At 38.6% G+C, this 22,725-nt stretch overlaps 6 protein-coding genes across 7 annotated transcripts in view; 1 reads left to right on the plus strand and 5 right to left on the minus strand.

Annotated features, from left to right (window-relative positions):
* LOC134813594 (FERM, ARHGEF and pleckstrin domain-containing protein 2-like) overlaps positions 1 to 2,207 on the minus strand; it is a 59,982-nt gene extending 57,775 nt beyond the window's left edge. Inside the window, exons 1-3 of the mRNA XM_063821453.1 lie at positions 2,130 to 2,207; positions 754 to 907; positions 414 to 498 (exon numbers count right to left, since the gene is read on the minus strand). Coding sequence (XP_063677523.1) covers positions 414 to 498; positions 754 to 907; positions 2,130 to 2,207 — 317 coding nt within the window. The remainder of the gene's footprint in view (positions 1 to 413; positions 499 to 753; positions 908 to 2,129) is intronic.
* LOC134813596 (tyrosine--tRNA ligase, cytoplasmic-like) overlaps positions 948 to 22,725 on the plus strand; it is a 54,603-nt gene continuing 32,825 nt past the window's right edge. Inside the window, exon 1 of the mRNA XM_063821458.1 lies at positions 948 to 958. The gene's annotated coding sequence lies outside the window, so the exon portion shown is untranslated. The remainder of the gene's footprint in view (positions 959 to 22,725) is intronic.
* LOC134813512 (P2X receptor A-like) lies at positions 2,465 to 7,957 on the minus strand. Of its 2 annotated transcripts, none has more exons than XM_063821330.1 (2): positions 4,817 to 7,957; positions 2,465 to 4,286 (listed from the first exon to the last, which is right to left on the minus strand). In XM_063821330.1, the coding sequence occupies exon 1, from the start codon at positions 7,947 to 7,949 to the stop codon at positions 6,828 to 6,830; it is 1,122 nt and encodes a 373-aa protein (XP_063677400.1). In that variant the 5' UTR covers positions 7,950 to 7,957; the 3' UTR covers positions 2,465 to 4,286; positions 4,817 to 6,827. The 2 variants fall into 2 exon arrangements, with proteins under 2 accessions (XP_063677400.1, XP_063677399.1); XM_063821329.1 differs by having other exon boundaries at positions 4,817 to 5,023.
* LOC134813513 (transmembrane protein 187-like) lies at positions 5,231 to 6,188 on the minus strand. The gene has a single exon (XM_063821332.1). It carries the CDS (start codon positions 6,186 to 6,188, stop codon positions 5,409 to 5,411), a length of 780 nt encoding a protein of 259 aa, XP_063677402.1. The 3' UTR covers positions 5,231 to 5,408.
* On the minus strand, positions 8,128 to 11,055 carry LOC134813514 (transcription initiation factor TFIID subunit 12-like). Its single transcript, XM_063821333.1, has 4 exons — positions 9,450 to 11,055; positions 9,156 to 9,299; positions 8,845 to 9,048; positions 8,128 to 8,669 (listed from the first exon to the last, which is right to left on the minus strand). Exons 1-4 carry the CDS (start codon positions 9,669 to 9,671, stop codon positions 8,634 to 8,636), a joined length of 606 nt encoding a protein of 201 aa, XP_063677403.1. The 5' UTR covers positions 9,672 to 11,055; the 3' UTR covers positions 8,128 to 8,633.
* Positions 18,954 to 22,013, minus strand: LOC134813211 (uncharacterized). Its single transcript, XM_063820899.1, has one exon. It carries the CDS (start codon positions 22,011 to 22,013, stop codon positions 18,954 to 18,956), a length of 3,060 nt encoding a protein of 1,019 aa, XP_063676969.1.

Below are 22,725 nucleotides of genomic sequence, written 5' to 3' on the forward strand. Positions count from 1 at the left end.
ATTTGTAAAAATACGAAAAATACGAAAAATACGAATACGAATTTGAAAATTTTAGGGGTGCGTTCGTATTTTTTGTAGTTGGACCCCCCCCCATTAGTGGACCGTACCGTGGACCATACTGTGTACATATTATAATACATTTCAATGAGCACTAAATAGGCTACACTCGGTTACTTAAACAACAAAATAGATACCGGACCGAGACTGTTTTACTGACAACAATGTAGGGTCAAGACTCAAGCAGCAGATTTATAAATAATTACGACATACACCATGGCTTCAAATGATCACCAGGTCTACTTTACAATTTACAAATCACTTAGGACAAGACATTATTATTGAAGCGACTGTTTGATAGTCAGTCAAATCACACACAGTAATTACTAATTAATAAATACAGTAATTTCTCAAACCTGGTCATCTCTTTTTGAAGTATTCTAGCAGGGTCAGGTGGGTAGAACTTTACTCTGAACCTAAACTGGTACCCACCAGCAGACGCTGAAAGTAACAAATTCACTTTTCTGGCATTTTGTAACTGTTGTTTTGTCTCCGAGAAAAGAGTGCCCCACCAACATTACAGCATTAAAGTTATGTGATTAGATTACTGGAGTTTGAAGCTTCCAGTAACTTTATATGGCGTGAAACCGCGTACGGATTACATTTTACAGATAAGAAACTGCCACAGCTATACTTACTTTACAGAAACGGAAGTGAAAGTGAAAGTAAAAGTGAACGTAAAAGTGGTGCACTTACTTCCTATCTGCTTGTGGATAGGTTTCTTGCTCTGTAACCAACATGATAAATCGCCCTGTTTTGCGTGGGAATAGCACAGCCCAAAGAAGTCATTTTCTTCTAACTCCAGAAATATAAACACTTGGTTTATCAATTCTTCGCCTTTTGAGCCTTTCTGAAGGTAAAATGTGGGTAAAAAAACGGAAGTTCAATGTCAAATAATTTGATTTAAATGTTTCAGCAATCTCGGGAATAACATTCCACATTATATCTTCAAACTCTTCATTCCTCTCGAATGACTTAAGTTGATCACTTGAGGGAAATTTAATTTAAAAGGAATTTCGATTTAAAAATAGAAATGTCTTTGGGCGCAACGGAAGTGAAACAGCGCTCACGATTCATAATATACCTTATATGATGCAGGATGAAAAACTAGTTAAATATTATGCAATTTAACAATGAGGTTATAATATAAATATACAACAATATTCGATAATTTAACGGAATTTCAAGTTAAATAGCAAGTGTGGATGAGTGAGGTGAAATACCAGGAGGAGTATTTTACCACACGGTATACACCCAACACGGCCCTCTCAACCTGTCATTACGTGTGCTAATTTGTTTTCACTTTCCACCCCTCATAATTTAGTGGTACTCCGCCCGGATTTTATCAAAATTTCATAGTGCTAGCCACGAACTCCTCCACTTCTTTTTACACTCTCATTTCAGCTTAGGAAATGCCAGGCGGGAAGATTACACAAAATTACACACAATTATTAAAATTTATGTTCCGTTTCGGTTTTTGCAGAAAATACAAGTTTACATGACACATTGATGACAGATAAGATATTAAAATTTTGATAAAATTACCAAAATCTAAAAGAGCTCAAGCGGCTTTACTTTAGAACAGCATGAGATAACCGTGATGCTATATATCTTAATTTTAAACACGAAGAAGTAAAACTATTTACCAGGAAGCATTGATAAGCAGTAAACTTGCCATATTTAAGGTGAAATATGTTGACGTGAGACGTTGAGCTAGTTATGGTATCTGGATGAGATGAGTCGAATTTTAAACTGAGATTCCTGGCACACTGAAACTATTCTTAAAACCTAAAATTCAGTATTATACGTGTAAACCATGGCGTCATAACTGTGGAGAGAAATAAAACGAGCAAATTCTTGTTTCCGGTAATAACCAGTGAATGGTTGGAGATTTTAAACTTGTAAAAATGGTGGTGCGATATGTTGCTTTGAAGCAACCACTCAAAATTTGGCAGTTTTACAGAGGAGTTGACAAGGTTTGATAGAAGTGTGATCAAAGTTCAATAAAAAAGAAATGAAAGTGTGCTAAGACTCTTTTTATATACAATACATAAGTGTAAGATCACAGATACCTCGACCCGGCAGCTTATAGTAGAGTCGTCAAGCAGTTGAACTTTGTATTCTATCTTGTTCTTCTTCCCGCTTGACATCCTAAAGCAGCATGAGTTGATTAGATAAGTGCGTGGCTAATGGTAGGCACACGCTGCACGTTTGGTTATAAAGCACGTGAAAAGGAATTTCTAAATAATCATTGTTTCTAACTAATTTCAACTGACCAACATGCAGAATAAACTTGCATCGCCAGTCGCCACTTAGTGACTAATCTATTCAGGGATGTAACCGAAATTTAAACATAACATTCATACTATTTCCCACTTCCGGACACAATCTAATTAGTACAAGACTCAACAGTCAGTCGCGAAAAATGCAAATAAATAATATTCAATGAGAGGAGACAATAGACATAGCTACTCACGAATTTAGATCGATTCAAAAACTCCCAAAACAATGCTATTCAATATAATTTAAAACATACAATAGTTCGATATTATATAATAAGCGTGAGCCGTGAATAAATAAACAAGCAAAACATATCAGTGGTCTATAAATTACTAATTCATACTTTAAAAAAAGAATTTTCGGAAAACTCTGGGGAAAAAATTCTCCGGAAAACAATTCTGGAACATTAAAACTGGAAACTTTAATAAAAACAATGAAATCAAAATAAAGTTTGGTTATTTAACCACAACTGTAAATAACAGTTAATATAGAAACCACGGAATTCCTCAGTCTACTTACCAGGAATAGATGGATCAGTTTAAAGACACTATATCTCACATTGAAACTACACAATTACCCCACATTAATAGAGCACCCCTTCAGAAGAAGAGCTCCCTTCACACAAATAACACCGAGATCACACCACTGTCCCACCACTCTCTCCACCCCCTCCAACCGTCCCATACTCAACCCTCCTCCTTCCTCCACCCCTAGGAACTCTCTCGCTGCACTTGCAAAACACTTTACTTCACCCTCAAACCCATCCTGCATATCCCGGACCTGGAGTTTAAAGAACAGTTCCAGGTTTAAACACAGAGCATCACACTTCCCACATTGTTCCGAGGAGGAGAAGGAGCTGCAAGGTTCACAGAACTGCCTGATGAACGAGGGGTAGTTGTCAGGTGTGTAGCTGTCTACAAACACTCTGATACGGTACAGGGAGGAGGGGGAAGTGGAGTCTTTTTCTGCTTCTAGGATATCGATAATAGAGGAGAGGGGTAGGTCAGGGTGGATGAGCTGGGTGACGGGAGGAGATTCTTCATCGTATAAAGGAGGAGAAGGAGCAGTCCAGGTTGTGGTGTTTTTAACTTGTATCTCGTCTATTCTCTGTTGTACTGAAGGAATGGAGTCGTGGTCAGGAAGCAGTATTCGCATTCCTCTGCCAAACTGAAACCCCTTGTGCAGGATAACCTCGCTGGTTTCACTACTTAATGGAATGTAACAGTGGAGATTTTTAAACTCCAGGAAACTACCGACCTCCACTGCTTCGGCCACTATGTTGTGTTCATCGTACACTGTGATATCAACGTAAAGATCAAACAATTGAGCGGTTATTAGCTGTGAGAGGTGGGTTTTCATGTACAGAGAATTGTTCTTGAAGGTCTTGATGGAGGGTTTAGTTCCGTCGAAACAACGGATTATGGAACATTCAGTTTTGAAACTAATGCCGATCACTTGAGCTACCAAATCAAAGAACAGGTTGTTTTCTATGTATTTTAGCAAGAGGTAACCTGTAGAAAACTTATTAAATTTCCCGGTCTGTTTCACAATACTATTCGTGCTCTCAGGAACAAATTGGGATGGAATGTAAACAGGACCTCTCTCATAAACAGTCTCATTGAAACTATCCGATCTGAGCCAACACCTCAGCTCCGTGATTCTGTCCCTTTCCGCGGAGGTCAAACTATTAGCAGTGTTCTCATGACTCCTATCCTCAGGTCTAAAAGAGTCTGTGTCCCTACCGAACATGCACCAGCTGTGACCAGGAGTGTTCTGGAGCTGGGCTCGGTCCTGGAATGTCACCACATCGAACCGTCTGAGACGGATCACAGCAGGATGGCTGAAAGTGCTGACGTCAGGGAGGAGCTCCAGCGCTCCGAATAATAGACACGTGACTATATTGGAGGTGGTGTTGTCTACTAAGTCGAACTTTACGTAGTGGGACGCTCCTGCGGAAGCGCATGTTACTATTGTCTATTGTTATACATGATAAGATAGTACACGCCGCGCATGTGCATTGTGCAATTGTGTGCTGCATGTTAAGTGCAAACTGTATAGGTATGAAGTGTAAATTGTACCTGTGAAGTGATAGCAGGCAAACCATGAAAATGCAGCCTGCCTCTGCCAATAAATATTCAATTATTATTGGCTATTGGACCAGTACAGTGTAAATTGTTTAATAGGGGAAGTGGGTGTGAAAGAGTGGAATTAGCGAATTACTATTGATGACGAGACCCTAATTTAACTACAGGACTTGTCAGGGGATTACGATCTAGAGAACTAAAACCTTAAAACTTGGTAATCAGATCTTGTGCAGCTCCAACACAGTGAATAAATATTATATATATACCACAGCCGCGAAAAGTTGGTCACTAGATTTCGAGAATTTAGTGTATGTCTATTGTAATTTCAAGTTTTTAGAAGCCACCACAGGTAGGCCGAAGTAGGAGAAACTTGACAGACGAATATTAATTATTACCTTTAGCTTTAGTAGCAGGAGTACTGGAGTACACCACTGCAATAACGTTTATCCTCTGATCATCGTGTCTCAAATCAATTAGAGACTTCACTTCGTCCGTACCTCGTGGTCTTTTGGGCATTTCCGGGTCTCTTTTTCAGGTCTCCTTATCTATTTCTAACATTCATGAATACTCTTAAATGAGCGAATATAGCTTGAAAATCTGCTGGTTATAAAATCAAGATGGATGTAATGAAGTGATCATTATTCATAGATCCAATTATGCTTTTAAATTTAAGAAATTTGGAATCATATTATTATGTCGCATTAATAAAAAAGTTTCATCAAACGATTCAAGGCTATGTCAAAACATTTTAAAACAAAAATGAGCGTAGAGATAATGATAATCGAAAGGAGCATAATAAAAGGATGATATAACGATACAATTAATAATCAGTAACAATAATAGACTAACTCAAATCAATAAATTACCCACACTACTAAATAATACAAATAAACATAGACCAATTAAAATTTAATCTACAAAATGCTGCCAAAAATGTTCTATTTTAAGCCTTGATTCACACTGAATTGACAGCAGATCGTTAAATACTCACTCAGATTTGAGAGTTTCGGATTTCTTACCAGTAAGAACATGCACAAACTCGGCTACATAATAAATCTGACCCACATCGCAAATCTTAGACAAGAAATGGCCCGAAAAACAATTAGGAGTCCAGTACTCCCTCAGAGGCAAATCAGCAACTTTCAGCACAACAAAACCGAGGCAGCACAGAAAAGCTTTCCTAAATACATCACCACTGAAATCATTACCACTGGATAAGTGAGCTTCGTAACCAACACGGACTGCTGCCAGCATGTGTACAACCAGGGCGATATCAAACCCTATCTCCGAGCAGAGCGATAAGAAGTAACTTAGAAAGGAGACTATCAGGATTGCTCTTTGGTTGAGGGATCTGAGGGATCGAATCAGGATCCCGTCGCAGGAGGGGAGGGATATAATCCAGAGTGTCACGTGACAGAATATAGTTGTAGTGATCCACTGGTCTAGTACAGCGGTGCGTTGTGTCTGGTATACAATCCTAGCTAGCTGCATCATGCTGTAGAAAATGCTGTACCAACAGAAGGACTCGCCCCAAAGATCTGAACCTTTGGAGAAAGTGGGTAACCAAGCAAGCCCAGCGTAAGCGTACCCAAAGTTTATAAGCGTGTTCATTGGCATGGGAAACGGGAGAAAGGGAACAGAGTCCACTCTTTCAGCGTACATATCATAGCCCAGTTCCGTGGTAACTCTGTCAAACCAGCCAGTAAGAATCAGAGCAACGTGCATTAGTGTAGCTAACAAAACGCAAAGGAACGCCCGGACGACCATCCCTTCTCCTTGTGCTAATTATAAAACATAATTATTAACTTTAGTTTTAAACGGTTATAATAAAATGTGCTATAATTGCTATCTAATACGCTTTAATTAGCATTTAAAGGAATAGTATACAATGTGACAATGTTAGCTTTGGGTCGGAAGTTTTAACTCTTTAATAGAAGTGATACAAGTTGTGTCACTGAACGAACAGATATTGAATATCATTAAACATTTTATACCGTACTACAGTTAAAAGAAATTATAAACCCCTTAAAGAACTTTATAATTCAGCTAAGATAAATCAAATTATTAGAGTTTAATAAGTTATATCAATCAGAGTTCCACACGAAATTAATACAAAAATAGTCTGGTCAAAATGAGCAAATAAATCAAAATTTTAAACACACAAATAGTTAGAAAACTGAAAATCTATGAAATGAAGGAAAAAAATCTTCAAACATGTCAAATGTAAAAGTTAAACAAACTGAGATAACAATCATCACAAGTATAATGTATAATATGTACTTATATCAAGAGCATTTAAAACTTTATTATACATCTCTACCTTATACTACATCTTGGTCATTTCGTTATTTGGCCAGATTCAAAAAAGTAAGAAAATTAAAACAGGGGCATTAAATGTAAAGTTATCTACTCAGACTTACTCTTACTGAGATCAGTTTCAGATTGAGTGTGATCAACAATGTCATCCTCATGCATCCCATATATAACCTCTCTGTAATACTTACTCTGAGGGAGTAGATACAAGGCGATAATATCCCCAACTGTGGTGATAAGGGTGATCAAACTCATGGAGGTAGCGAGACATTGCAGCAAGTGGGACAGAGAAAACCGCCCGATAGCCCCACTCTGCACAAACTTAATGTGAACCCCGTAACGCTTGCGGAGGAGTCTGTGCTGGGGGTTAGTGTAACGCTCCTCCGCTGTGACGCTGTTCAGGGGCACCTTGCTGTTCCAGTAGGAGGGCGTTACCATTGGGATTATCTCTTCTACACGGTGAGGGGTGTAGGGGACCCTTTCTACAGTGTAGGTGTAACTGAGAGGGGTGGTGCCGAGCATTGAGGACAGGATGTTATGGTAGAATATGGTTACTAACATCAGACATCCCTTCCGGCGGAACGATTTGTTGTTTCCATTGGGTGAGTCCGAGATGTCATCCAGAGATCCCATCCCCGAGGCGTCTATAATGTCCTTGAGAGAGAGCCTATCAGCACGCTCGTAAGAGTTGAACTCCTTGATAAGACTGCCGTTGTGGGACATGAGTGTTCCTCGCATGGTCCGCTGAGTTCCCGTTTTGGTGGATTTTCTGGAATGTACGGAATGCTCTACCTTGATATCCATAGCTTCGGGCTTTTTAGCGAAATACTGAGCCTCCTCGCTGCTTTCTGTTATTTTCAGACCCGGGAGAATTGTTTGATATCTTTCTTTAAAGAAAGAGGAAATAGTAACAGAATCCTTGTCCAGCGGCCAAGCTAGCTCTTTTCCGTCTATCAGAAAACATTTGACTTCGCAATCAGGGCCCTCACAACAATAATGATCACTGTTGGGCAGAGTCAGGTTGTTGTCAATAGAATCTGATATTAAAGTTACAGCGCCGTGGGGAGAGTGGTCGATCTGGAGATAACCTTTGTTGATGAAAATAGTGAGGATAGAGTAGATTATTACAGCAGCTATTCCGCAGTAGTAGTAGATACCCAGGTATTTGTCTTTGATGGTGGAGTATTTGAAGGTCGTGTAGTATAGGAAGAACATTGTATTTAAACCCTGTAAATGTGTACTGTGTTCATTTCATTTTAATCGGGAAATGATCTTATAATTCAAAATAGTGTGCGATAAATTAACACTTAACAAACAATTTCCAGTTTAATTCATACGTATTATAGAATAAACCACACAATCATCAAGCTTATTAAGAAATATTATAACTTGAGAGAAGAATAGAATCAATATTTAATATCAAATATAATACTGACAAATACATAAAGCTGAACACAATTGATTAACAAGTTATATACGCCAAATATGAATTAATCAATTTAAAAATAATCCCCAAAGAAGTGGTGAAACACAGTGCATGGAAATAAATAACTGAATTAGAGCTAGCAACAACCTAACATTGCAGGTTAGTAATTGTTAGTGCACTACGATGACTGTCCAACGACTTTACAAATGCATGAAATGTGATCCAAAGGTCGAATGTCCATAGAAACTCTCGAATTCAAAATTTAAAATTTATATTATATTCAGATTGTCGGTGAAAATATCCGTGTCGGGTGACTTGAGAAGATTACCAAGTTCCAGTAATTTCGGTTTTCGTCAGACGGCCTGCTTACTGCTCAGTGCTTAGCTGCTATTTTTATCCCCATAATTTAAGAGGTTCTAAAGACCACCTTTTGTCTCTAATTGAAAGTAAATACATAGTATTGCAATCCACCCTCATTGTCTTTGAGCTTTTCTTATCATCTCTAGTCTCTGAAAAAGTGTTATCATCAAGAACAGATTTGCGAGACAGTGCAGTGGGGGCAATAAAATACAAACAACTGATATTAAAATTGCTGACAATCCATTAAAAAACCGGTTTTTCATGTAGTATTAGCAGATGAGCCGTGATGTAAAAGACTGGGATTTGCCCCGATCTATCGCTAACCTGTTTGTGTTGTTCTGTACAGATATCTTTCTTAGGAGGTTTGAACTCTTCCTTGCTGTAACCCGGTAACCACAGATCGTGGTGTCGGTCTAGGTAAAGAAGTACATCCTTCGCTTCTAGCTGCTTACTCTTTCTGTGAGCTGCTATCTGAGCAGATGCAGAGATCACATCTTCTAGGAAATCATCTCCTATCTGCAACAGCACCTGTCAAACATTTTGAAATGTCAGTGGATCCTGATATAAAGTTTTAAGAAACAGACATTGAATTACATTTCACCGTTTGATGATCGTGAGTATTCTAATAAACTGACCTCCTCTACTTCATCATCCAACTGTCCCAGTGGGTCAATGCTCTGAAGGAGGTCCTGGAGGTGTCTTTTCTGCAAGACTCTGTCGCTTTCATTGGTATTACGGTTACCAAGGTTAGTTGGTAATGGTGGGGGCATGTGGGGTCTCTGAAGGAGAAAACATATTAAATGTTATTATTTATCTTCAACATTTAACTTTTAGATTTAAATTTCGAGGGACTTCTGCATAATCTGGGTCAGTACTGGATCGTAGAGCAGAATTTTAATTAAGATTTGATTACTATTAATTGAACTAACAGGGTGTAGATTTGGGTGATTCTGAGGCTGCATCTGGACCATGTTGCCCATGGGGTTCATACTGTTTGAGGGTTGTCCAATAAACCCTGTTGAACCAGCAACATTGACCAGCATGTGAGTATTTTGGGAGGGATTCTGCAGCACAAGCCCCATCATACCCTGATTAGGCTGAGCCATGCTAACACAGCTATTATTATTAGATATTATTTTATAAATACTCATCTATGATCAGGTTAAAAAGTTCATATAACCATTATTCAACTAAAATGAAGGATAGTAGATATTTGTATCCACTTCTATCGAGTACTGTCCATGCGTTAAATTTTTGGAAAAGGCTCTATTAGCGTGAGATTACTAAAACAATGCGAATGAGAAAAAATTTGATCAAATAAATTGACATAACGAGTATAAAGAAAACAAATCATTGAATTTTCTGCAAAAAATGCCTGAAAAATGATCTCGGATTATCTGAAAAATTTGTGGAATTAATACAAAAGTATACAAAAATTTCAAATTATTCTGAGTAAAAATTATTGATAAAAACAAGTTGACAAAAAATCAAAAAAAATCATTTTAAAAAATCATAAAAATGTCTATAACCAAATCAATAACTTCATTAACGATAACAATAATATAAGAACCATCCTTGTGATCAGTTTCTTAAACAGCTATAAAGTTCAAGTGTTCAACTGAGATGAGGCTGTATTTGGCACTTTCTGTTGGAGAGTGATACGATGGTAATTGGGAACCCAAATATTCTGAATAGCACATCTGATGTTGGGCTGTAAACCAAAGATCACACCGTTGAAGAGACTATTCGCCAACAGGAACAAATGAGCTAATGAGAGCGACCATTTTCCAATTGCAGTGAATTTAAGCCATGGGTTGGTGGTATTTTTGGCTAAACCTGGTATCATCCAAACAATATTCGCATAGATATAGTAACCATACGTAAGAAAGAATACTGTAGAAACCAAAATAACAGTTTTGGTAGCTCTGACCCTAGATTCACATTGTGTTTCTCCACCAGAGGTTTTTAGTTGCAACAGTGTGAACAAAGCCAAGCCTAACACAATAACAATGAGGATCAAGTGAAGTAAAACATCAGACACAAAATATTTGTACTGGGCGTAATCATCCCAGAATCGCTTTAGGAAACAGTCCACTAGTCCAGTCATCCAAAACAAACTCAAAAGCATTGCTGTAGTGCGCAGTGTAACTATATTGATGTAATAAAATGGGTTTAAGATTGCGATGAGCCGAGATATGTTAAGCAGAATTATGATCATTGGAGACACCCAGATAAACCAAGCCTGTAGAAAGAAAATCGTCTGGGACAACTTTGGAGCCTTGATATCATGCAGTAAGCAGTGAATGTTAGCTGCTTGTAAAGGTGCAACGATCCCGTTCATTAAATCAGCTGCCAATAAATTCATCACAGTGAGACCAGAGGGTTTTTTCCATCCATGACATTTAAAGTAGCCGATTAATACCAAAAGAGAAACACAACACACCATTGTCCCAATGGTTAATTCCAAGACAATAGCTACTCCAGAGTAGTATTCCTCCACACTTGTAGACGCCATTGAGGGAGTCAATTGAGTCTGTAGTAAAATAGGATTAGGGTCAATATATTAGGGTCAAGTGTACCTAAATTACTGAATGAAATTTCGTTTACCATTTAATGACAATATTATAAAGAGTCACAAGTTCACTACTACTTTATCAAATATTAATCACGAATAACAACAACATTAAATATTAAATTTTTTATTGTTGTTGTTATTCATGATTAATATTTGATAAATTATTACTTTTAAATTTGATGGAGAAATAGTTGTAACTGTATATTTTTCCATGTAGTGTGATGATACTTTGTAGACATTAGTGATGATGTTACGTCATAATTTTTACATTACTTAACTTTACTTTACTGTTGATCTATTACATTTTTGGAAATGGCTTTAGTTAGTTGTGTGAGATAATGCAAACAATGCAAATAAGAAAAACTTTGATCAAATAAAATATAATAACAATTATGATAATAAATAATAAAATTTGGTAGCTTAAACACAAACTCTAAGCCCAGTGGATAAACCACAAAACTTATGCTCTGAAAACGAATCATAAAATTTTTCTGCAAACAGATTTCGGATTATCTGAAAAATGTGTGAAAATATTATTACTTACTACTTCAATAAATCAATTCTTTCTGAACAGAAAATATGTGCAATATTTAATGCAATAAATTAACATAAAAAACTGGTAAAAATCTAATACAACTTAATTATATATCTATCTGATATATTATAATTATACTTATAAATAATTATAATTATAAATGTACTTAAAGTTGGACACCACATAATCAAATTATAAAGCTCATTAAAAGTTCAATTAGTGTATTAATAATAATTTAAACTTATAGATTATAGTGGCACAACAACTTAAAATGCACAGGTGTGCCACGAAAACAAGTCAGGATACAATAAAACCTGAAAAGCAATTCACATTTTGGTTCCAAACCATAGAAAATTGTAAAGACTTGATACACTAAATTACAAGGTAAAGGGTATGCACTTAACCATAATTTAGGGCCAACTTTCTGAAACGATCTTTCTCCATACTGTGTATATACTGTAGGTATATTATATAACTTGCTTGATGGAAAAACACATTGATAAGAAGAGGTTATAATCATCACATATACATGATCAGTTTTTCAGCTTAGAATTTCTTTTCAAGTGTTGAATTAACATGGATTCCTTTAAAGGGGTCATTCACATATTACATAACCAGCTGAGGGGGGAGGGGGTTTCCCAAATGATTACGCTAGTGTAATTTTGACACTATGTATAAAACTGATTAGGGGGGGGGTGGTAAACATTATTAGAAAGTGATTAGGTAATATGTGAACGACCCCTAAAGAGGACTTGAAAGAATCCAAATTGTACTGAAAATGGATAGACTTAAAAGAAAACGATCAAGTCAACAGTTTTCCGTACACAGCTCATAAACTTAGACTATTTTGACCGTTTTTCAATGTCCATAATAAGATTTTCCTTTGTAGACAAAAAAGGCATATTATATTGTCACATCATCCATGTCCCAACATAAAAACAGTTTCTTTTTTCACTGAGTCAAAACTATAGTCTTGGCCTCTTGTTGGAGAGTTTTCCGATAATAATTAGGAACCCAGATATTTTGAATAGCGCATCTGATATTTGGCTGCAAACCAAGTATCACACCATTGAAGAGACTATTCATCAACAGGAACAAATGAGCTATTGAGAGCGACCATTCTCCAATTGCAGTGAATATAAGCCAAGGGTTTTTTGTTTCGTTCGTTAAACCTGGTATCATCCACACAATATTTACATAGATATAATAGCCATATGTAAGGAAATAAGCAATTGAAACCACTATGACAGTTTTGGTGGCTCTCACTCGGGATTCAGATTGTGTTTGACCATGAGAGGTTCTCAGCGACAAAAGTGTATACAGGGCAAGTCCAAATATGATCACATTGAGAATCAAGTGTAGCAGAACACCAGGCACATAATATTTGTACCTAGAATATTCAGGCAGGAATCGCTTCACGAAACAATTTACTATTCCAGTTGTCCAAATCAAGAACAAAAGTATTACTGAGGTTCTTTGAGTAATGATATGGGCATACTGAAGTGGAACCAAAATAGCAGCAAGACGAGATATGTTAAGAAGAATAATGATCATTGGAGATGCCCAGATGAACAGCCCCTGTAAAAAGAAAATGGTCCGGAACAAGTTTGCAGCCTTGATATCATGCAGTAAGCAGTGAATGTAAGCTGCTTGTAGAGGTGCAATGATCCCGTTCATTAAATCAGCAGCCAATAAATTCATCACAGTGAGACCAGAGGGTTTTTTCCATCCATGACATTTGAAGTAGCCGATTAATACCAAAAGAGAAACACAACACACAATAGTCCCAATGGTTAATTCCAGGACAATAGCTACTCCAGGGTAGTATTTCTCTACACTTGTAGACGCCATTGCTGTTGATATGATGACATGAATAATTAAAACAGTATTATATAACTTTCAGAAATGCACTTTAACATTTAAGGTAACTCAATGAAACAAGAAATTTCAATTAAAAAAGAAATGCAATTTTTTGCAAATTTTATAGAATCAGCAAATTTAAAACATATTAAAAAATGCCCATTTGGTATATGGACACGTTCATTTGAGTTTGAGGATATTGGTAAACAAAAATAATAGCGTTTTTGACGATAGTGGCTTAATTTTGACATCTATTAACCTAGCACGTTCAGAAGTTCTGAACATTAGCCACGTAGCCCATCCTCCCATATGCACCGCTCAGAAAGAAAATCTATTGTTGTTAGGCACTATAATGTTTCAAATGTCACATTTTGTGTGACTTAGTTAACTGCAGTTGTCTAATTATCATTCCTTGGTCTGAAATATAGTAAATTAGGTCAATCTAACAATTATGATACAACATTGGTTAATGGGCACGGATCGAACGGTTACAAGGCAATATTTGGGTAACTTTGTCACACTCATGATACCATACCTCTATTCTACTGTGAGGACGTGAGGTGTCCTAAAAACCCTTTCAACTCATTATTTGATGGTTGCTCTACCAATCATAGCCCTAAAATATGTTGTTTTGAATATATAGCTAATACAGGCACTCGGTTATTGGGAAATGAGGTTAATTCTGTCACAATATATGGAATTTAAAATTTTGGGCGAATTATTTATATCTGATTTTGGTTTGAAAGGCGGGAAAATTTTATATGATGACAATGTAGTTGATGCAAGTTAAGATCAGTTGATGTTAACATTGTCACAAAAAATTATACGAAATCGTAAATAGATTAAAAACAATGATTATAGAATGAAATAGTCTCTTATAATAACTCTTATAATAACCCTTATAATAACTGATGTGGCAAAGTAAACATGTCTTGCCCCTATTTTGAAGATCTATATTCTATACCTCTATTAGAATATTGTCCAGAACATCAGAGCTTAAGTTTAACAATTTTAGGTTAAATTTGTCAAAGTCACTAAAAATGTGACAAAATTAACTTTTCATGCCCCAACAATTTCAAGATAGTGTGTAAAAATTAGCATAGGCTGCTTTATTACCTATATAAATCAATCCAAACTACAAAAAAATATATGTTAATGTGATGTCGATTACCTAACTCTTACAATAACTGATGTGACAAAGTAAACATGTCTTGCCCCTATTTTGAAGATCTTTAACTCTATTAGAATTCGACATTCTTTCATAAACGATTGGAAGAATATTGTCCAGAACATAAGAACTCAATTTAAAAAATGTAGATTAATTTGTCAAAGACATTGAAAATGTTCAACAAAATTAACTTTCCCTGCCCCAACAGTATCAAGATAGTGTGTTAAAATTGGCATAGGATTTATTACAGGTATATTAAAGTATTAATCGATCCAAACTACGAAAAATATTTTTTAATCTGATGACGATTACCTAACTCTTATAATAACTGATGTGACAAAGTAAACATGTCTTGCCCCTATTTTGAAGAACTATACCTCTATTAGAATACTATGTAACTTTATCATCAACAAAATTTCGATAAACTAGTTATTTTGCCAGCAAGGAGCTAACAGAGTTACAATAATTTTTTGTGACGAAATTACCCTATTTTTGACCATGTAGCGGTAGTTTAATTGTGACACTGTTAACATATTACCACCTGATAATGATTTATGTGACTGGTGCATGGTACTAGCAGTGTTGTTTGATCCATAGTACGTATAATATAAGGGGTTTAAGCTGGTATATCATTATTTGTTCAATTTCACACATGTTCAGATATCATCAAGATTATGTGACAAAGTAAGCTTGGTTGTGCCTTCTGTGTTTTAATTCCTTACGACTATATGATATAATAACAATTCCCAGCACTTCCAGGCCATCAAATAAACTGACACTACTCAGCATTGCTTATCAGGGTGCCCTAAACATTCATCACATATTTTCTTTAATGTGTGACAGAGTAAACCTGACGAAAAAAGTCGTAAAATATGTAGGTAATGGTCATATGTACCCATCCAATCAACTGGACACTCAAAAATTTGGTCAAAAACGGCAGCAAGGGGTCCATATTTACTCCGTCACATGTTTATAGTGTGACAATGTAACCATTTCCGTGCCGGCCGTATTTAAGCGATATCTTATCACCTGATTAAGATATCGTTATGTGACAAAGTTAGCCTGGAGGATGAGACGATTATCCTAACCATCAAGGGTTTAAGTAATTTCATAGTGTGACAAAGTCAACTACACTGTGCCTTTTAATAGGGTCACTTATATTTACCAATTTCCTCAAACTCAAATGAACGTGTCCATATAACTTTTTGTTATTGACAGCTAATTTGATAGTTGAAGAACACACAACTAGCGGGGTAAGGAATACACCTTTCACAAGTAAGGCCCCTATGGTCTACTTGCTGTGAGGTGTTTCAGCTAGCTACATGAGTTGGGTAGGGGGTCCCCCCTTTTTCTTTTATCTAAAAGAAAAAAAGAGGGGGGGTTAGGAATGTACGGGCCTGAAATAAGGCTTCTGCAGACACAGAAACGTTGTAGCGCTATGCACTACCGGGCTGCGCCGCGCATCTTTTCGCAACCTGCACATGCAGATCGGCGAAAAGCGAAGGATTGACATCGTGAATCAACAAAAACGTTATACTAGTTCTGATGAGTAACTTATATATGATGCAATAACCATTAGTAAGAACGTTTTCTGATGAAACCACGATCACTGTTTTGTTAAATCTCATTCCTGTATCATCTTCATCATTCCATGAATGCCACACGTTACATATCCCTTTTATCGTGAAATGCAAAATGTGACAGGTAAGGTGATCCATGGAATAATTTACATAGTGTGTCTGAGTGGAGTTGGGTTAAAAACATATAAGAGATACGATGATTTAACTTGTAGAAGCTTTCAATAAACATGTGTTAATCGTCGTCAGCTGAATGTGATGTGGTGGACAATGCTTATATGTGATTGAGTGGTGTCAGGGATAGAGGGTGGGGGAGGTGTGGGTGGGAAAGTGAAAATTACAGTACAATGTCAATAAAAATTTAGTCTTCTGTTGAGGTTGAGAAGGAAATGCCAGATGGTCTGGACTTTAAGGATTTGGCAATTTTAGGAAGAATGGGGTCCCAGAGGGAACTACATTTGGGTGCGCGGTCTGTTCTGTTCATAGCTGGTTGTCGTATTTGTATAGCTGCGTGTTCTGTGAGGTCAAGTTGGGAGCGTGAGGTGAGGGATTTGAGGACTTCGATGTTGTTCCAGGAGATGGTGTGGCCGGTGGTCAGGGCATGATGTGCAGGGGCTGATTTGATTCTGTCTGTGGATTCGTCGATGGCGTTGTTGAGTCTGTAACATCGTTCGTGTTCTTTCATGCGGTGGACCAAGGGTCTGTAGGTCTGTCCGGCGTATTTGGAGGGGCACTGTGAGCAGGAAATTTCGTAGATGGTGTTGGGAGTGAGGTGAGTAGGGGGTGTGGTCTTCGTTTTGGTGAGGAGGTTGCGGAGGGAGGTAGCAGAGGAGTGGGTGACTTTGATGTCGTGTTGTCCGAGTATCTTGGAGATGGGTTTGGATAGGGAGGGATGGAAAGGAAGAGAAACACTAAGGGCATGTTCACGGGTCTGTCGGTTGAATGAGGCTAGGGATTGGTGGCGAGAGGGGTTGGTGAATTTCCGTTGTACTTCGTCCATGATGGTGGTGATGCGGTGAGGAGGGAAGCCGTTCTGGAGGCAAACGTGTCGTACTGTCTGGAGTTCGTCGTCAAGGTGTTGGGGTGAGCAGATGTTGTGGGCTCTTCTGGTCAGTGATCGGATGACTGCGTTCTTAGATGAGTTGGTGGTGCAGGAGGAGTACTTGGTGTAGAGGTTGGTGTGGGTGGGTTTTCTGTAGACTGATGTGGATTTGTCATAGGATTTTGTCATACATAGTGTGTATTTAAACTGGTAATTCTATTAATACCAAGCATACATTGCCTCAGTGCAAGTGTTCAGGAAAACGTTAACAATTCTTGTTGAGTTGTTCATATTGATTGATTCACGATGTCAATCCTTCGCAGCTCGGTGAGGCACAGTCGTGCATCTCGCCGATCTACCGAAGCATTATTGGATGCGCGCGCGCGACCCAGTAGTGCATCGCGCTACAACCATATTGACTTTTATTACATATCATGAAGTGAATTTTCAGCGGAGATTAACGTACAGCTAAAATACAGCTACACAGTACACAAATGAAAAAATAACAAGCAAACATGTAATATATAAAAAGTGCAGACATCATTCCAAAAACCTTTTTGTAATTGTGAAATAATAAGCATTGCCAGTGAGTACAGTTGCAAATTGTAAAAATCTTAACGGGTGATATTTGTTCCAATTATTAGGACAAAATGTTTTTGTCCTGGTAGGTTATAAACCTACAAGATACAGTAGCGCATCTTTGATCCCACCGATCTAGCGTGAGAAGCCTCATTGAGTGCGCGGCGTGGCACAGTAACGCATCGCACTTTACCTGGGGACCTCAGGCTATCATGTTCATTAACATAACCGAATAGATATTCGGCGGAATGACAGGCTGAGCGCGGCTCAGTAAATCGCGCTACAAAGCAAAATTTTCACTGTTGACAGTTAACAAATATTGGATTGACCCACTTTTTTGGTCATATAATATTTCGAAAAAATGAGCGCGCGCTACTTTGAAGAAATTTTTAAATGTAACAAAATATATATTTTTCAAAATCTTTGTAACCTTTAGTTAAATTAAAAATCTTCAATCTTACTTCCACCTATTACTGACTTCAATCATGTACTTTGTACTTACTGGGCCGCGCTCAGCCTGTCATTCCGCCAAATCTTTATTCGTTATCATTATTTATGTTAATGAACATAATAGCCTGGGGTCCTCATGGGTAAACTTTGTACACACATGTACATATAAATAAATCATACGATAATTAATTAAAACTTAATATAATATACAATATAAAGCCATTTAAAAAACTTAAACAATAACATTTTATAAAATAGGTTTATAGGTTTATAAGAAGACATTGACCAATAAGCCTAACGAGTACATGGGAAATCTTATGGATGGTGGTATCCTCCACTCTGACAGAACTCAGAAAGAAAACATCTTGTACAAATCATTCTTCTCGGGCGAACACATGAATGGATGCAGTTTTGATCATGTCTTCGAACAAGAAATCAATAGCTGCTATGACAACATTATATCAACTCAGTTCCCTACCGACCAATTAGATCCAAGACCAAACCAACTATATTTACCTCAATTCTCTAGTCTTTTCAGACGCAGAATCTTCTACACTCTCTGACTTCTTCTGATGTCTGGGACTTACGACCCCAGATGTAGCTTTCAACGACGTTTTAAGGGCCCAACGTTCAGCTGTTCATCAGGGTTAAACTGGGCAGGGTCTTTCAGCCAGCTGCCAGTTGTCACTCCAGGTCTTGTTGTAGCGACTAAGCCAGATAGTGTAGGAACCTTTCAGGGACACCACCGCTGTTGTGTTAAGTGCCCTCTTCTTCTTTGCCCGGGTGATGTTAAGGAAGTTGAAAATTCGGGGTAATGTGTGGTGGTAGAATCCACGACATCCAACTTCTACTGTAAAGAGATATCCTTCCCAGCCTGCGGTCTCGATCTCCACCATTAGCTCTTCGTATCTCTTCTCTTTCCGGGATCTCTGGTCCTCAAAGTTCTCCTCGTTTCCACAGGTCAGCTCTATCAGGATGACTTTCCTGAGTGTGTTAGAGTATATTACCACATCAGGTCTGAGAGCTGTGTTGACAATATGTTGGGGGAATTGTCTTGTCCTTTCGTCCTCATCAAACACTAGTTTCCAGTCGTTACCTTCCTTTAGAAGATGAGGTTCTTCTGTAAGCCGTACTTCGGGTTTCCTGTAGGTTCCTTTTCCGGATACGAACTTCCTCCACTCTCTCTTTACTTCTGTCTTTGGGGTAGCACTGTTTATCTCCCTCAGCTTCTCTGCAATTGGTTGCACGATTACCCTGAGCACCTGATCATGTCTCCAATTATACCTTCCTTGTTTAAGCGACACTGGGCAACACGTTAGAATGTGCTTTAGGTTGCACTGCTGACGCCCACAAAGGGGACAGTTGTTCGTGGAGCTGTAGTTCCAAAGCTGGAGGTTGCTAGGTGTACTTGCAACGTCGTGGATGGCATTTAGGTGGAACTTTGTCAGCTCGGGGCTCAAGGTATACAGCAGGCTTTGCCAGCCAGTGTCTAGCTGCATGGTGTTCTCCCAGGTTAGAAACTTTCCTTGGACTCTCTTATCGTAGAGAGTTTGAAGGAGCTCCTCTTCTTTCAGAGACTTAATTATCTCCACCAGTTGCTCCTTTTTGTTCTTCTTCCTCCTCTGATCACCGAATCCAATACCGGCTCCTTCCCTGGTCTGCACGTAGCCAATCAGTTCTTTGAAGTAGAGGTCTCTCTCCCTATTAGTCAGCTCCTTGGTGTAGTCCCATCTCTTCTTGTCTCTGTTGGTGTTTTCTCTGTACTCGAAAACCTCCCTCACTTTGGGGTCAACCGATGTCTTCAGCATATAGGCCTTGGACACCTGTAGACATTTGTACAGGTTGGAGATCTGCTTTAACGATAGTCCAAAGTGGTCTTTTGATCTGTACAGCACACTATTCGATATGGAAGTAGTAACTCCAAGCCATTTCTTCAAGTATCTGGTACAAAGAGCCTCTAGTGTCTGGATGAATGATACTGGGAGGTTGTATATCATAATATTCCACTGTACTTTGCTAGTTAGCATGTGGTTGTAGATCCAGCACTTGCTTGGTCCAGAGAGCTCCGCCATGTCTACTTTTTCCAGCTGGCCTGAAAGTTGAGTGGTGATTAGCTCTCTCGTCTCATCTTGGCCCAGGTTGACGTAGATCCAGTGACCAAGGAACTTTATCGGTGTGTCACCAAGGTACGCTACTTTCTCGTTTGCAATGATGATCTCAGGGTCAAACGATCTGTAGGTATTGTCCACTACCTTCATTCCGAGAGCAATACACTTGCTGGGTTTAGCTCTCATCGTCCTTGTCCATGCTAAGAATTCCTCCATTTGCCCGACCAGCCTCTTCATTTTGTCGAGTCTGTCAGACAGCAGGGTGAGATCATCTGCAAAAGCTCTGTTTGTAGTTGGCTCAGAGCTGAACGACGGCTTGTATCCCATTGTTCTGTCGACCTGAAGTAAATCCAAGAGTAGGTTGAATGCTATTAAGAATAGCACGACAGAAAGCGGGTCCCCTTGAAACAACCCGATTAGGTAGTAGAACCACTCACTCTTCCACTTCTTCGTCTTCACCCGTACTACCAGTTCGTCGTAGTACTTGACAATATATTGGACCACTTCTTCCGGGAACTTGTAGTGCCGAAGCGCAAACACTATCAGCTCATGGGGTACTCTCCCATAAGCATTCATAAGATCCACCCATACTGCATACACCTGTCTTCTCTTACTCTTTGCATCCCGCAGTTCCTCCATGAGCGCTTGTGTGTGTTCTATGCATCCTGGCATCTTGCGCAGGAAGCCTTTTTGCACAGAGGTATCGATGTACTTATTGGTGGTCATGTAGTCGAGCATTTTATCAGCTAGCATACCCATTGCCACTTTCCCACTGGTGTTAGTCATAGTGATGTTCCTAAACTTGCCAGGGTCACTAAGGTCCGTGGTCTTGGGAAGTAGGATGCTTTCTCCAATTCTCCACTGCAAGGGGACACTGTTTGATAACCAGAGTTTACTAATACACGCATACAATAGTTCTCTCAGCCTGGCACACCTTTTGTAAACTATGTATGGCACTCCGTTGGGCCCTGGTGAAGATCCATTGCGTCGTTTTTTGATCTTCTTTTCAAACTCTTCGTAAGTAGGTACTGTGCACACAAAGGGGTACACTGGGTCTTTGGCATATGGTATTCCTGCCATCTTTTCGAAGACATAACATCTATCTCGGTCCATGTATTCCTTGGGGTAGTATCTGTCAGCCTCTTCCTTGCCGAAGGTAGGCTCTCCCGAGATCTTCTCATCAAGGAGTCTTTTACTGTAGTCATAGGGGTTCCTCCTGAAGCGTTGGGTCTCCTTCTTCTTTTCTTTCTTTTTCCTCTTCTTCAACTGTTCACGCCTAGACTTGTTGTGGATTCTCACTAGTCTCCAGTACTGCGCTCTTACTGCTTTGGCACCACCAGAAGTGACTCCGCCCTCTCTCACAGCCTCTCTATACTCGCGTGCTGTGTCCTTCTTCTTTTTCCTGAGGGTCTTGGTGACTGGTCCTTCCTTATTGGGCTTATCAAGGTATGGTTTCCGTTCTTCCTGTCCATATCTGTCAGCCAAGTACTCGTAGATAGTAAGTTCCATAGTCTTTAGCTCTTTCTCTGGGTCTTTACCCTTCACGATGTTCCCGATGGCAATGCTTAGGTCTTCATCAATTCCTTTCCATTCATTCATCTTGTTTGCCTGTGGTAAGGATAACTTTAGAGTATCCTTCAGTTCTATCTGTTCTGATTAATGATCTGTTAATGATCATCTGAATGGGAAAATAGGTCTAGAGGAAGTTACTTTAGCACTGAAGGCTCAAAATAGCAATGCCAAAAGTTTTGACACTGATAATCTTCACCCAAAAATCCTGAAACATCTGCCTGTGTCAGCTCTTCAGATTCTAACAAAACTATATGACCTTGTCCTTGAGACTGGTGTATGGGTCTGGGAGGTATCCAATGTCACTTTCATCAAAAAGGATGGGAAGGATAACTACATGAACCCCTCTGCTTATAGACCAATATCGATATCATCATATGTTGGAAAGCTGCTAGAAAAGATCTTGGAACGAAGAATAAAGCTCCATTGCGAACTAGAGGGCTTACTCGACGAAGAGCAAGAAGGCTTTAGACCTCAAAGAAATACTGCAAGGTATCTTTATAAATTAGTAGCTACTCTAGATGAATGCAAGAGGAAAAAACTCACTACTTTCCTACTATGCATCGATTTTAGCAAAGCATTTGATAGTGTATGGGTGAAAGGCCTGATTTTCAAGCTCAGCAAATACCAAATACAAGGGAACATTTTGCGGATAATAAATAACTTCCTGTTATCCCGCAAAGTACGGCTGAGGGTTAACAACAGTCTCGGATTTCAACGCTCATGTGGATGGTTTGGGCTT

This window comes from Bolinopsis microptera, chromosome 3 (assembly GCF_026151205.1).
Source record: "Bolinopsis microptera isolate Bmic1 chromosome 3, MBARI_Bmic_1.0, whole genome shotgun sequence".
Taxonomy (NCBI): domain Eukaryota; kingdom Metazoa; phylum Ctenophora; class Tentaculata; order Lobata; family Bolinopsidae; genus Bolinopsis; species Bolinopsis microptera.

Coding starts and splice junctions, on each gene's coding strand:
- LOC134813512 (XM_063821329.1), bottom strand. CDS start 4,937: ATGCCCAAAAGACCACGAGGTACGGACGAAGTGAAGTCTCTAATTGAT. Junction 4,287..4,816: donor TCCTGCTACTAAAGCTAAAG/GTAATAATTAAT, acceptor GCGCTTCCGCAG/GAGCGTCCCACTACGTAAAG.
- LOC134813513 (XM_063821332.1), bottom strand. CDS start 6,188: ATGGTCGTCCGGGCGTTCCTTTGCGTTTTGTTAGCTACACTAATGCAC.
- LOC134813514 (XM_063821333.1), bottom strand. CDS start 9,671: ATGAGTATTTATAAAATAATATCTAATAATAATAGCTGTGTTAGCATG. Junction 9,049..9,155: donor TGGATGATGAAGTAGAGGAG/GTCAGTTTATTA, acceptor AATGTTTGACAG/GTGCTGTTGCAGATAGGAGA. Junction 8,670..8,844: donor GTACAGAACAACACAAACAG/GTTAGCGATAGA, acceptor ACACTTTTTCAG/AGACTAGAGATGATAAGAAA.
- LOC134813211 (XM_063820899.1), bottom strand. CDS start 22,013: ATGAATGAATGGAAAGGAATTGATGAAGACCTAAGCATTGCCATCGGG.